At 38.9% G+C, this 15,489-nt stretch overlaps 4 protein-coding genes across 4 annotated transcripts; 3 read left to right on the forward strand and 1 right to left on the reverse strand.

Annotated features, from left to right (window-relative positions):
* Positions 5,899-7,177, forward strand: LOC18793137 (protein EXORDIUM). The gene has a single exon (XM_020554442.1). It carries the CDS (start codon positions 6,019-6,021, stop codon positions 7,015-7,017), a length of 999 nt encoding a protein of 332 aa, XP_020410031.1. The 5' UTR covers positions 5,899-6,018; the 3' UTR covers positions 7,018-7,177.
* Positions 8,812-10,053, reverse strand: LOC18789063 (protein EXORDIUM). Its single transcript, XM_007222516.2, has one exon. The coding sequence runs from the start codon at positions 9,942-9,944 to the stop codon at positions 8,946-8,948; it is 999 nt and encodes a 332-aa protein (XP_007222578.1). The 5' UTR covers positions 9,945-10,053; the 3' UTR covers positions 8,812-8,945.
* On the forward strand, positions 11,141-12,366 carry LOC18789068 (protein EXORDIUM). Its single transcript, XM_007222703.2, has one exon. The coding sequence runs from the start codon at positions 11,223-11,225 to the stop codon at positions 12,180-12,182; it is 960 nt and encodes a 319-aa protein (XP_007222765.1). The 5' UTR covers positions 11,141-11,222; the 3' UTR covers positions 12,183-12,366.
* LOC18789244 (protein EXORDIUM-like 2) lies at positions 13,682-15,278 on the forward strand. The gene has a single exon (XM_007223084.2). It carries the CDS (start codon positions 14,108-14,110, stop codon positions 15,035-15,037), a length of 930 nt encoding a protein of 309 aa, XP_007223146.1. The 5' UTR covers positions 13,682-14,107; the 3' UTR covers positions 15,038-15,278.

Here is a 15,489-nt window from a genome sequence, read left to right on the forward strand (position 1 = left end):
TAATACTTGAGCTTTTGCATATACATAGATGTTTCCTATTGTTTTCCCACTACCTCAAAGCTATATATGCTCAAGCCTAGTGAGGTTTAAACATGTGAAACATGAGACTAAGTTGGCCTTTCTATTTTTTATGTTTTCTCTTTTCAATTTTAGGTACTTATAGGCTATAGATTCTTGATAGAGGCATACTTTGATGAGGTTAACTTTTTTTTTTTTTCAGTCCGCATGAAGCCTGGAAAGTGCAAGCAATCATGTCTCGATACGATCAAATCAAGGATACATGGACACCACCACATAACTCATGAAGTGAAGTAAAATATATATACTTATCAAAAGACATGAATCATAAACCATTGAAAACTGCGTGTACATGAACAATGCAACGAGTGATTTTATCACCGCATCAGTATGTAATATTACCATCGTACATAATAATTTCTCTAAAATAGAGACCATCAGTGCAATATGCAAAAACTAGTATTCACACACTTTATTTTATCAAAGATTGAACTCGAATCATGATTATAAAGATTTAGGGTTTATAATTTATCGATTTATTCTGAATTACTAGACTGAAATGAGTGTTAGATAAATTTTCTACCTCACCATCAGCAGTTTCAATAATGCATTGCCTTTTAACAACAAAGCAAGAGTGGGTGGGATTTACTTAGCTGGACAACCCTTTATTCTAACAAAAGTGGATGACAAAACTAGAAAAGAAAGGGGTGAGATCTCGATTGTATTTGCCATGGCTTGTTTCTGAAAAGAATCTGTAAAGCGAGCAGGTATAATAAGATTTGTCCACTAGAATATGTAGGCCCAAAAGAGGAGGGTCTTGCTTAGATGAGTCTGTGTCTATCTGCAACGAAAGTGCAATGAACTTTAACATCATGGTATTTTCAGAACTTGAAAAGGTAGCCCATGCAGGCTCCTATGGCTTTGTGGGTCACATGCCATGTCTGGTACTACAAGTTCCATACCCGATATGTGGTCACTGCAGGGTATAAATGTTATTTAAGTTTTATTGAATGAATAACAGATATGCAGTTCCAACTCTTTCAATTGTTAGATCTGCCCACTGCAGATCTATATAATTTAAAGTCGGCACTACATTTGCTTCTTTGACATTTCATGATAATTCAAATTTGACCATTACAGTATTTATTTGAGAGATGTTTTTGTAGGGTTTATTTTGTATTGTATTGCAATGATTCAAATCGTCTTTTATTTTTTTGAAATTCTCTCAAATATCATATCTGCGAAAAATTTAATAGAATTTAAAATCTTTTAATCACATAATTAAATAGTTATCATTTTAATGTTTTCTTAAAAAAATGTGCTCGTCTATATATTTTATTGATCATAATTAAATATATTATTGAATTTTTGTAAAGATTTAAAAATTAGACGTGTTGAACTAAAATTCGTGATGAACCAGTGTGTGTAAGAAATGATAACCAAGCACATGCTAGTAAATGTTTGGTTGAATACAGAGATATTATAATCTGATGGAAACGAGTTTTAATTGGATTTCCAAAGCACCACTCGTGCAAACTATTATAAAATTATCATTTATCAGGGTGACCATATTTTTTTTAATATGACATAGTGGTAACCATGTTTGCAAGTATAGGTACAAACGTGAAGTGGTCAGCCATTAGACAGGCTAGCTGGATCAATGCCCAGCTGGTAGCATCCGAGGAGACTTCACAAGCATTTTGCTAAGTTATATGGAATATGATTGACATTATAATACCATACCAGTTCCATGTTTTGGTCAAAAACGAATTTATTATAGTTACTTACAGCTCTGTTTATTCCCCGAGCATATAGACAACCACAGCTAAGGAGTCCTCCAGAACAGAGACAAAGAAAAATCCAGGATAAGGATATGTTATAAGGACATGGCGTATAGCTCTACATGTATAAACAGAACCCTAACTAAAACATACGAAATCAACTAGACCAGGCTACATTCATGGAACCTTTCTGGGCAACTACAAAAACTTATTAAATTAAGGGTATTAACTTAATTTAATAACTAAACTGATTAATTATAAAAAATTATACTGTCTGCTGCAGGGAAGAAACAAAGCAACTATATCTAGTGCTGAATCTGCCGAGAGACACGCTCTTTTTCATTTTTTTTTTTTATTTTGAGTCAATCGGGGTGTTAGGGCATTGTAGGGGGACGCATTGTTAAACTCAAAACATTATGATTTGATTTACAAGTTAAACCTGACAGGATATTAATTTAATTAATTACAATAAACCCAATGCATGTTTCTTTTTAAATTCTTATGGGTTTTTTTCTTTTTTTTTAAGAGAATAGCGATAGGATTTTATTAATAGGACAAGTAATTAGCACAAAAATTGGACTATGTCATCGGGGATTATGCAAGTTTTTCTACATATATGAGCTTGGTCGTCGATCTAACTGAATAGTCTTACCCTCTCAACCGCAAACAAGAAAAAGAACCTTACTTCTGATAGAGTAATTCTCTTCTTATATATTACTCGCAGCTCATGAATTTAGGTTACAGATAGGGTGATAAGGATGACGAAAGCCAGCTACTTATTCTAGTTTAACGTGATCATTTGTTTAATGCTAGCTCAATTAATTTAAACCATTTGTTATGTTATTAGAGCTAGGTTTATTTGTTAAATTAATAGGCATGATTGGGATTTTCATTTTGACACGTTCATGCCCGGCTGGTGATGAGAATTTGCAACTATATATGAAAATTAGAATATTCCTGCTCCTGCTGCACATGCACCTGTTCCTGTTGTATGTACAAAAACCAGATTTAATTCGCTCTAAAAACGAAATAAAAGTATATTATGATTCATGAACTTTCATCACGAGTCATGTTACTGTATATATGTTAACGTTGGAATTACTTGAATTCACGGGTTAGGGAGGCCATTGTTTTCTCCTAATAAACATAGACCGGTATATAATGAAACAATGTTCTAAAATCTCCAAACTATTAATTAATCACTTTGTTTCTAGTTTGATTAAACAATATTTTCCAATTAGCACGAGGAAGAAGAAGAAGAAAAAAAATTAAAGAACATGGGAATCCAATTTGATCATGTCAATTTTTCAATTTCAAAGAATACAATGATGCAGGATTAACACATAAACACATAGTTTTGTTTCGTATAATTATAGTCTAACATAAAACCCTCGCAATATTAACAAAATGAAAACAAACATCCCAAGCTTTTGTCATAAATATTAATGTTCTCATCATGTTTTTCTTTGCTCACATTTATCAACCAGTTTAAGCCCGTAATGAAAGAAAATTTAATAATAAATTAGGATTATGATAGAATTAGAATTCGAGTCCTTCAAATGTAACTGAATTTTTTTTTGTCCCAACTACATGGCAGCGTGGCATTATAAGCAAGATTTAAACATGAACTTAGACTAAACTCACAATTACCTCAAGTAATTTTGATGTTTTTTTGTTTGGGTTTAATGGGTATTGGTTCTCACATCAATTCCATCAATATCATTAGGTGACATTATGTACCAAAGACAATAGACCAGAATTGTCTTAGCAAAATCCTATAGCCCCTAATATACAGGAAAAGTGATTCTTGCAACATCTAATAGCCTTTTTTTGGCGAAACAACATCTTATATAGACTGGTGAACAGTAAAATGTACCACAAATAAAACTTAACCGCCAATAAAATCATAACTGGCATGCATCACATTATCAAATTTTGGAATATAAAAAAATCAATTTTCGTTAGATTACAGTAGTTTGAATTTGTCAAAAAAATAAAATAAAATAAAGGTAGCTTGAAGGAGTTGTAGATCAATGGTCTCAAATTTGAATTTTTATGGCACTTTGGTAGTGTGTGTGTGTGAATCCCTCCATTTCCTTGTAGTTTAGCATAAAAACTTATATGAAACGGGGATATTACTATTTTGCTATCCCCAACCAATTACATATTACCACGTGAAAAAATTATCACGTGTGACGTGCAGTGATTGGTCAGGATAATAAAATAGTGTTATTCCTGTTTCACACAAGTATTTCTTGTAGCTTAGGCTATCTACTATTATATTTTTTTAAAGTTCAAAAATTACTTTTGGTCTTTATAGTTTATCTTTTTTTTCACTAAATTGAAACTACAATGATAAAAAATAAATAATACGTAAATTATATGAACGAAAAATCACTTTTAGCCAACAACAAAAAAAATAGTTTGAAGGGTTTATTCATAAATCACCTCCACTTTCATTACTTCTTACATGCATGAAAGACTAAAGGTGACATCAAATTTAATGCATTTCCCTAAATGGAAGATAAGATCCTTCAACACTTATGAAGAGCCAATTAAAAATTAAAAACAATAATAAAACAATTTAATATACACATGGAAATAATGACGTGTCAGATGATATAAATCCCTTCCTCTGGATTTATTGGTCATAAAAAGATTAGGTGAAAACCTTCCACCTAAGAACCCATCAGCCCAGCAGGTTTTTAGACTTGCAAGCTGTTAGATCCAGCTGGCGCCTCAAGGACTTTTCAAATTTACATCCACATCATTTAATTAACCCTAATTAGTTAATTAACTACTTAATTAAATGATCATAAGTAAGATTCGCCTTCCCCCCCTGTGCCAGCCCCCCACCAATCACTCACGAGCTCTGTGTGAGCGGAGAGACTGCGACAGTGCGACGCGGGGACTTACAGTGCGCGTGCCCTCACGTGATCGTCCCACATCGGATACCAGATGACTGCCAGTTGGCTTAGTCCACGCTTCCCGATAGACATTCATTTTTTCTGCCCACAAGCCAGCCTGTAAACGCAACGTCTATCTTCGATAGTGAGTTGACGGTATTGCCCGCCGAATAATCGGATGCGAGGGGGTTTAATGAAGGGTGGTTTGGTCAATTCTGGTGGTTGTGCGATCTGTAGCTAAGCTGTAATGCTTTTTTGTCTTGTAGCTAGAGGAAAAAGGATTCACTTACTTCCACAAAGGATGCCTTTGCCTTTGCCTTTGGCTCTGCCTCACCCTGCCCTACCCATAATTAATAAATCCATTTAGGCATTGGCTGTAACACACGTTTTCTTTCTGGAATGAGGACAAATCTCTACTCTCACTCTCTACGCTTTTTGCTCATTCACCTCCACAAATTCAAATTAGAATAATAATTTTGACAATTACTTTTGTAAAAATAACAGGATCCATATAAACTTGTTTAATTAAGTAAATTTTACATGTTTTAAAAGAAATTGTCATTTAGATATATCGTCACGTGTCTACAGCATTCATCACATGCTCTCGGATATAAGGTAAATTTTATTGAGATTATACGCAAAAGAACTTTACATTGTCACATGAAGAAAATAAATACAATTGATATAGTGTTACATTATTATATTAAATGATCACCTTTTTTTCGTGAAAGTGGAAGGAATAATTGTACAATACAAACCCTCTCACAGTATCCAAATGCTATTTTAATTCTAAATTTCTCACATGTTTATAAAAGGAAAGTTGTTTTGTTTGGTTCTTTTTAGTTTTGTACTTGTATTTTTTTTTAAATTAGAAAACGGAAATAAAAGAGGAAAGGTTATTGATTGATATTTGTGTTCGTCGCGTGGAATCAAAATGCATGGTGGGAGCGTGAGGTGGGGAGCAGAGAGCAGGTATGAGTTAATCGTTTCGAAATAAAGAAACGCGCTTGGAGTACCGTTTGGTCACTTTTTTCTTACTGGCCACAGTCCGCAAGTCGTGAATGGGAAGCAAGCAAGCAACCCATATCTCTCTCTCTCTCTCTTTCTCTCTCCTCTTTCTCTTTCTTAACCCCTTCCCACATTCAATTAACCCTTATTCTTGAACCTTTTCCTCGGCTATATAAATACCCTTTCACCCCCACTCTCATACCACACCAAAAATCACAAGCCCTCTCAGCTTGGAAACCAAAAACCTCTCCAGAATACCACTCTAAACCAATCAATTTTGTTCTTTAAAAAACCCCAAAAGGAAAATGGCAGTTTTGGGTTCTTCTTCTTCTCTTTTGAAACTCTTTCTTGTTGCTTCTTTGATCCAAGTCTCTTTGGGTTCTAGCAGATTTTTCCAAGTCTCCTTGGCAACAAGGAAGCTCAGTGAGCTTGTCCAAGGCCAAACTCAGCTCTTGAAATACCACAATGGCCCTCTTCTTTCTGGCAAAATAGCCATCAACCTCGTTTGGTATGGCAACTTCAAGCCTTCCCAGAAAGCCATCATCTCAGACTTCATCACCTCCTTGTCTTCATCTTCACCCCCAAAAACCACCCCACCATCCGTCGCCACGTGGTGGAAAACCACTGAAAAATACTACCACCTCAGCTCCAACAAGAAGACCTCTCTCTCCCTCTCTCTGGGAAGACAGATTCTTGATGAAAAATACTCCCTTGGGAAATCCCTGACCACCAAACAGATTGTGCAATTGGCCTCAAAGGGTGACCAGAAAAACGCCATAAACGTCGTTTTGACGTCTGCCGACGTGACTGTTGATGGGTTCTGTATGAACCGATGCGGGACCCACGGGTCTGCTTTGGGCTCCTCCAAAACTGGTCTCATCAAGGGCAGCAAGCGTTCCAAGTTTGCTTACATTTGGGTTGGAAACTCAGAGACCCAGTGCCCAGGGCAATGCGCTTGGCCATTCCACCAGCCCATCTATGGTCCCCAGAGCCCACCACTGGTGGCCCCCAACAACGACGTGGGCCTAGACGGCATGGTCATCAATCTGGCTAGCCTCCTGGCCGGGACAGCAACCAACCCTTTTGGAAACGGCTACTTCCAGGGCCCAGCTGAGGCGCCATTGGAGGCTGCTTCTGCTTGCCCTGGGGTTTATGGGAAAGGGGCTTATCCTGGTTATGCTGGGAACTTATTGCAGGAGCCCTCGACTGGTGCAAGCTACAATGCCAATGGCGCTAATGGAAGAAAGTACTTGCTTCCTGCTCTATATGACCCTGCAACTTCATCTTGCTCAACTTTGGTTTAAATCTTCTGTGGGGTTTGAGAGCTTTTAGTAGACGGAAATGTATACGCCTGATTAGGAGTAGATATATTCATTGATTTGTTGTAATTTCTTTTGTTGTGCGGGTTATAATTATATAAAAAGCAAATTGTTCTGATTTGCATCATGAAACTTTGCCCCTTGATTTCTTCTTATTTGAGCTTGCCTTTATTTAAATCAAGATTATTTAGTAGTATCTGGTAGAACAAAAGCAAAAGTTGGATCCTAGATGGCCTTCATCAAGTTGCTAGAGCAGATGTATTCCCATCATCCGAGTTTGAATTCACCTACTTGTAATTTAGATTAGTTTATTTAACGCTTCTATTTTTCGAAAAAAAAAACAAAAACAAAAGTTACCAGTTTGTCGGGCCAATAACGAAATTTACCAGATGAACAAGACCAAATTCTTAATTAGGTTTTTTTGTTCTTTGAGTAAGAAGAAAAACTGTGGCATTTAATCCCTTACTTGTAACACCCAAGTTCCTTTGTGTGCATATTTATATACAGAAGCGGTCTGCACTTATATGAACATGATCTTTGCACAATTTGAATAGTTAATTGTCAAACCGGATTTGTTTTTTGTTTATAGATTGAGGACAAAGCTAAGGAACCCCCTATAGTTTATATGCTGACTTATCTGTCTTATATTATTGCACTTCACCTGCTTTATGTCCCTACTTTGAAATAAATCCCTTCGCTAGTGATCAAATGGGTTGGCAGTTACCATTAGTCATTGCCAATGCTAGTAATTTTGAAGAATTTAAAAACTCAAGTAGATAGATTCGTCATGGTGTATTGTACAAAGACTTTGGTGTTCTTTATTAAGTTCGAAGACAATGATATTGTCGAAAATGAATCGATAACACGTCAGCACGTCCTATTAGCAATAATGTCAATAACGACATTATTGATAGGTATGGGTTATTGGGGAGAAGAAAATATAGAGATAGGGAGAGCGCAGAGGAGAGAGAGAGAGAGCAGAGAGAGATTAGTTTTTTTTTTTCTTCTTATTTTTAATTGATTTTTTAAAATTATATGAATATTTTATTACATATAAATATTAGAAATAAAATAACAAAAATGTGGAACCCATAAATACCATAGGTAACTAACAATGAGATCTGATAGAACATTAATAGTGAAATCACATTGTAACAAATTTAAAAGACCGAAATATATAATTATAACTTAAAAAGATAGAGACTAACTACTGAATACTAAATTGTCATTACCCTATTTTTGTTGTTTCACAAAGAACATACAATCCTCAACCAATGCTAGCTCCCCTTCAAAGCAAAAAGAAAAGGGCTAGCTGCCAAGCCTTGAATAATAATAGTAAAGGGCTGTCCAAAGTGACGGGAGACATAAATTATGATGGTGAAGAGCAAACAGATGCCTTTGCTTTGTCCCTAGTTCACAAAAGGACAAAGATCATGTATATTTATTTGCAAAATTCAGTCCAGAGTGTATGAATGGGAATTGTAAATTCAGATGCCAAAATAAATTGCCTCCTCTTTTCTGTATAATAATATTATACCCAAATGGTCGGTTTCTTGGCATGCCTACATATTCTCAAACTTATAACCAGTAAAAAAGTCCGTTGGGAGCTTTCAAGTTTGAAAGCCGAAGTTAGCTCAATTAACAAGAAAGTGGTGACATTATATTTACTTGGAAGTCTGATAATACCCATTAACGGAATTTGTGATTAAGCGCAGTTAATTCTGCAACGTAAATTTGTGTATTTCGCTTATATAAAAGATGAAAATCTGAAAATACTCGTGGAAATTAATGCAAATCGAAGCAATCTGCTATTATATTATTATAATCCTCATAACCCAACAATTTAATCAACAAATCAATGAATATATCTAACTCCTACATAATCGTATACATATTAATTATCTCTGCAGCTACTAAACCAAAGTTGAACAAGATGAAGTAGCAGGGTCGTAGAGAGCTGGAAGCAAGTACTTTCTTCCATTAGCACCATTGGCATTGTAGCTTGCTCCAGTCGAGGGATCCTGCAACAAGTCCCCAGCATAACCAGGATAAGCCCCTTTCCCATAAATCCCAGGGCAAGCTGAAGCAGCCTCCAATGGAGCCTCAGCTGGGCCCTGGAAGTAGCCATTTCCAAAGGGGTTGGTTGCAGTCCCGGCCAAGAGGCTAGCCAGGTTGATGACCATGCCGTCTAGGCCCACGTCGTTGTTGGGGGCCACCAGTGGTGGGCTCTGGGGACCATAGATGGGCTGGTGGAATGGCCAAGCGCATTGCCCTGGGCACTGGGTCTCTGAGTTTCCAACCCAAATGTAAGCAAACTTGGAACGCTTGCTGCCCTTGATGAGACCAGTTTTGGTAGAGGCCAGAGCAGACCCGTGGGTCCCGCATCTGTTCATACAGAACCCATCAACAGCCACGTCGGCAGACGTCAAAACGACGTTGATGGCGTTTTTCTGGTCACCCTTTGAGGCCAATTGCACAATCTGTTTGGTTGTGAGGGATTTACCAAGGGAGTATTTTTCATCAAGAATCTGTCTTCCCAGAGAGAGGGAGAGAGAGGTCTTCTTGTTGGAGCTGAGGTGGTAGTATTTTTCAGTGGTTTTCCACCACGTGGCGACGGAGGGTGGGGTGGTTTTGGAGGGTGAAGAGGAAGACAAGGAGGTGATGAAATCTGAGATGATGGCTTTCTGGGAAGGCTTGAAGTTGCCATACCAAATGAGGTTGATGGCTATTTTGCCAGAAAGAAGAGGGCCATTGTGGTATTTCAAGAGCTGGGTTTGGTCTTGGACAAGCTCACTGAGCCTCCTTGTTGCCAAGGAAACTTGGAAAAATCTGCTAGAACCCAAAGAGACTTGGATCAAAGAGGCAACAAGAAAGAGTTTCAAAAGAGAAGAAGAAGAACCCAAAACTGCCATTTTCCTTTTGGGGTTTTGGAAAAACAAAGAGATTGATATAGAGATTTAGAGGGGGATTTTGGAGAGGAGGGATTGTGATTTTGGTGTGAGATGAGAGGAGTGGGGGAGGGTGTATTTATATAGCAGAGAAAGAGGTTCAAATTGGGTGTGTGTGAGACTGGTTTAGGGCTGGCTTGGGACCGAATCTAAGACTTAGCAGATGACAGGGATGAGCCAGCTATGTAAATTAGGACAGACGAGACAGCCCATAGAGTATGCGAGGGACAAAAAGTCGCTCATTGTATTTTTGTTTTTGGTCAAAAAGTAGCTCACTCTATAACAACTTTTCTTCCACACAAACATAAATAGGGAAAATTGCTCTTACCTTGTATAACGTATAATTCTAATTTTGTTTAATGGAAAAGCATCAAGTTGACGAATTGATTTAATATATGTAACTAGATGAATCAATCACAACAACAACAAAAATTCAAAAATCAAATCGTAATTAACTTTATTGAGAAGTTGAAGGCGTATTATTTAACTTTGAATTTAGTGATATCTTTCTTCTTAATATTAAATGATGTTCTAATTTCGCATCTTCCTTTTTCCCTACTTAAAAGCAGAATTCATACTTCACTTCCCAAAAGGCATATGTTTCCTTCATTCTGTTTTTGTTTTTGTCCCTTGATTTTTCTTATTAAAGGTGGGAGAGAACATGCTAGATCTATTTTGACCAGCATCCATTAAAAACTATGGCAATGCCCTGCGCCACATGTACACCAATAATAGTAATCAACTTCACATTCACTCTTGCATGACAAAATATCAATAATTAGTCACACCCTTCGCCACATAAAAGTCTTAAGAGCAAACGCGTTTTTGTCCTCCTCTTCCACAAAAAAGTAAATCCTGACAGTCATGAGAGAGTGAGCCCAAAACTCTGTCGTTTTTATCCCCCATAACTCCTTGGGCTGTCTTTTATTTTGTCCCTATTCAAATAGCTGGCTGGCTCAATCAAACCTGTCATGTGATAGCAAGTCTTCAAATTCTTTCCATCCATCCAAACAAACCCTTCACCCACTTGAAATTTGCAACGCGTTGTCCTGCTGGCCTCTCACTCTCCCACTTTACGTGCTGAAGTTTCAACCCTTTTACCTCCTTCCATGCACTTTCTTCCCCCCAACTTTTGACCCCTATATATACACAAATTTCCTTCTCCATTCTCCAATTCAATCCAAACCCACAAAAACTTTCAGCTTCGTTTCAAATTGGTCACTTTTATTTTTACACGAAACCATGTCTGCTTTTCTGAAATTACTGCTTTTGATCTCTCTGTTCCATTTTGGCTCGGCAGCTCGGAGCCTTTCTGAGACTTCTTCTGACCAAACCCAGCAACCCTCTTTGCAATTTCAGTACCACAATGGTCCTCTCCTCTCTGGCAAATTCTCCATCAACTTGATCTGGTACGGCAACTTCAAACCCTCCCAGCGTGCAATCGTCTCTGATTTCATCACCTCCCTTGCTTCTCCTCCCCAATCCAAACCCGCCTCAGGCCAACCATCTGTTGCCACGTGGTTGAAGTCCATAGAGAAATACTACCACCTCTTGAGTTCCAAGAAACAATATTCTCTCTCCCTCTCTTTGGGCACCCAAACCTTGGATGACAAGTACTCTCTGGGAAAATCCCTCACTGCTCGTCAAATCCAGCAATTGGCCTCAAAGGGTGCCCAGAATTATGCAATCAACGTTGTTTTGACCTCATCCGATGTTTTGGTTGATGGGTTTTGCATGAGCAAATGTGGAAGCCATAGCTCTTCCTCTAGCTCCAGCCACATTAGGGGCAAAACCCAGAAGTTTACTTACATTTGGGTGGGAAACTCCGAGACCCAATGCCCTGGCCAATGTGCCTGGCCATTCCACCAGCCCATCTATGGGCCCCAGGGCCCTCCGCTGGTGGCCCCCAACAATGATGTGGGCCTAGACGGCATGGTCATCAACCTGGCTAGCCTTTTGGCTGGGACTGTGACCAATCCATTTGGAAATGGCTACTACCAAGGTCCCAAAGAGGCTCCATTGGAGGCTGCTTCTGCTTGCACTGGGGTTTATGGGAAAGGCGCTTATCCCGGCTATGCTGGAAACCTCTTGGTGGACCCCACAACCGGTGCTAGCTACAATGCTCATGGTTCTAATGGGAAGAAGTTCTTGCTTCCTGCTCTGTTTGACCCTTCAACCTCAACTTGTTCTACTCTGGTTTGAGATACGAGAGTGCTGAAGAGTTCTTAGAGGACATACAATGGTTTATGTGACATTTGGAAATATTAGGAGTACACATTATGTAGAGAAGTATAATTGTTAGGGGGATGAACTGTGTAACATACATATATTTGTTATTCTTTTTGTATCACATTTCCAATAATGAAAATCTATTATTTTGTTTCCCTTTCAGTGTTGCTTGACAGTCTGTGATGTATTCAGAAAAAAGCCGCATTTACATAAACTTTGGGTGTTGGTTAAATTGAAAGTAGGCAAGAGTGGAAAAACTTGATTGAGCTATATACATAATTTCTGTAGCACATAATAATGACTATCAACAAACATGTCACATAGAATTATCGTGGCACATAATAATTCTTGTTATACTATTACAGTGCATGCCCTTTCTTCTCTCCGTGATTATTTGTGCAACTTATTATGAACGTCAGTGGTGGTAGGTCCTTCCAACCAAAATTCCTTCGAGAACACTCAACGCGGTCGAAGGAGGCACCATACAAAGACCAATATGCAGTACATAATAAGTGTCAAGTGTGCTCCACATGCCGCAAATTTGGCAGCCATGAGCCGCCCATCAATTTTCTTCTTTAAAACTCCAGGGCCCAGAGAGCCATTCATATATAATACATTGGACACGCCAGGCCCGCCGTGGCGGTGCATCGTCTCCAATCCATCCACAAGTCTAGTGCCTGACAATTCGACATACATTCTCTCTCTCTCTCTCTCTCTCTCTCTCTCTCTCTCTGAGAATATCACAAATTAGCACCGACCCACTGCATGCCCCCACTATCTTAGGTTTGCATAACTTTCCGACCCATGATATTGTTCATCAAAATTCAACACTGTATATCCCCATTTTGGTTTTCCAAGGTTCTTCACCTCTACCCTAGTTTAGGTCTCATTTTGATAAAGAACAACCCCTTTTTAAAAGCCCTTTTTTTGGCTACACCAATGTTTGAATGAATGAGGAGCCAACGTTTGAATACGTGTTGTCATCACATAATTTGGTCATTAAAAGTTGGTAAACAAATTAGGTACATAGTTTAGGAGCCAACCTAATTAAGTTGGGTAGTTTGATTTACTGAAAACCACCTTTATCACCACTATAGCTAGCTGCCATATCTAGTGAAACCACCACCATGCATGTATATATATCGTTACTATGTTCCATCAACCAAACCCACAGAAAATTTGGAGAAATATTTGTATGTTCCGAGTACACCACGTAATTGGTGCACCATCCAATACACATAGGATATGTGTAAAAATATTTTTTTAATTTTTTTTAATTGAGTAATCACTAATCACGTAATGTAGCAAAAATTACTCGAAAGCTTGGCTCTTATATATTAATTATGTAATCTGTTGATGTTCAAACTTTTGTGTTCCAATTTGATCTATTAATATTCACAAGTCGGATGTGCATAATATTATAGTGAGTTCTCTACTAATGGCCATAGGTATCTAGAATACTAATTTACAATAAAATATACATGACTAGAGTGATAGAATTTAACCAACATGGTTGAGGATAAACATGAGGAAGATGCAGAGAAACAAGGTTACCAAATTAAAAATATCAAAAGTCAAAACCCACCAAAGCAAAACCTTCGCAGGACAAGCCGACCTACCCTTAATAAACCTTTCCATCGAAATATATCATATGATCTGTGCATAATGTTCATCGCAAACTAAAACCCTGTGTGCTGTGCTGCCTATTAATCCTATCCAAATCAAACCAAGTCAGAACTTAAAACCCACGCGGCTGCATTTAAAACATGCCCAACACTCGCTCTCTCCGCCCATCTGTTTATATATAAATACGCCTCACAAGCATTCTTACAAACACCTCACAGTCATCACTCTCTGAATCACTTAAACACAAGCAACAACTTCTAACCTTCTCATCAATGGCTTTTACTTCCCATTTGGCCATCTGGGTCACATTTTTTCTTGCCCTTTCCTCCTTCCTCAGCCCTTGTACAGCCACCATGCGCAAGCTCTCAGCTCTCGTTCAACAACAACCACTTACGCTCAAGTACCACAAAGGCCCACTGCTTAAAGGCAACATCACAGTCAATGTCGTATGGTATGGCAAGTTCTCCCCCATCCAACGGTCCATATTGGTCGACTTTGTTCAGTCTCTGAGCTCCCACCACACCACGCAACCCTCAGTCTCATCGTGGTGGCAGACTACAGAAAGGTACAGGGGAGGGCCCTGCACCGTCGCTGTAGGGAATCAAATCCTCGACCAGACATACTCTCTCGGGAGAACACTCACGGACCAGAAACTCGCGGCTTTGGCAGCCAAAGCATCAACAGGTCGAAACGCAGCGGTCAACGTGGTTCTCACGGACGCTGATGTGGCGGTTGACGGGTTCTGCATGAGCCGGTGCGGGTCCCACGGGTCGGGGGGCGTGGGGAGAAAGACGGGCAGGCTGGCGTATGCGTGGGTGGGCAACCCGGGGAGCCAGTGTCCGGGTCAGTGCGCGTGGCCGTTTCACCAGCCGATGTACGGGCCGCAGACGGCGCCGTTAGTTCCTCCTAACGGCGACGTTGGGGTTGACGGAATGGTGATCAGTCTTGCAACGGTTTTGGCGGGAGCGGTGACGAACCCGTTTGAAAACGGCTATTTTCAGGGTACGAGAGACGCGCCTTTAGAGGCTGTGAGCGCGTGTGCGGGTATTTTTGGGAAAGGGGCTTACCCGGGTTACCCCGGGGAGGTCGTTTGGGACAAAACGACGGGAGCTAGCTACAATGCGGTGGGTGTACGTGGACGCAAGTACTTGCTCCCGGCGATGTGGGACCCGCAGACCTCCACGTGTAAAACACTCGTCTGAGCAATCGCGTCAACCTGTGCGTGTTGCTAGAAGATCATGTATCAAGAATGGGACAATACTATTGGCTAGTCTCACCCCACCAGCTCCGTAGCATACTCATAATCTCGAACCGGAAGGAGAATGAGACAATACTTAGGTGTCGAAATCTTTCACCATACATATATTACAATTGAAACTGTTCATTTCGTAAATTATAATTTACAAATTATTAAGCAAATTTTTTTTAGTAATCGAAAACAAATGGACGTTTCATCACAAAGATGTTAATTAAATTTTATTTATCAAAGCCACTTTGAATATGTGATAAGTATCTCTAACTTAAATCTTAAAGTCACATTTAAGGTTCATAATATATTGAATTAAATGAAATTGCGTAGTAATTGCATAATTTGTAACAGAGGAATTTAAATGAAATTAAAATTGGGCTTTTGATCCAAAGACGAAAATTAGAA

Source organism: Prunus persica, chromosome G1, assembly GCF_000346465.2.
Source record: "Prunus persica cultivar Lovell chromosome G1, Prunus_persica_NCBIv2, whole genome shotgun sequence".
Lineage (NCBI taxonomy): Eukaryota > Viridiplantae > Streptophyta > Magnoliopsida > Rosales > Rosaceae > Prunus > Prunus persica.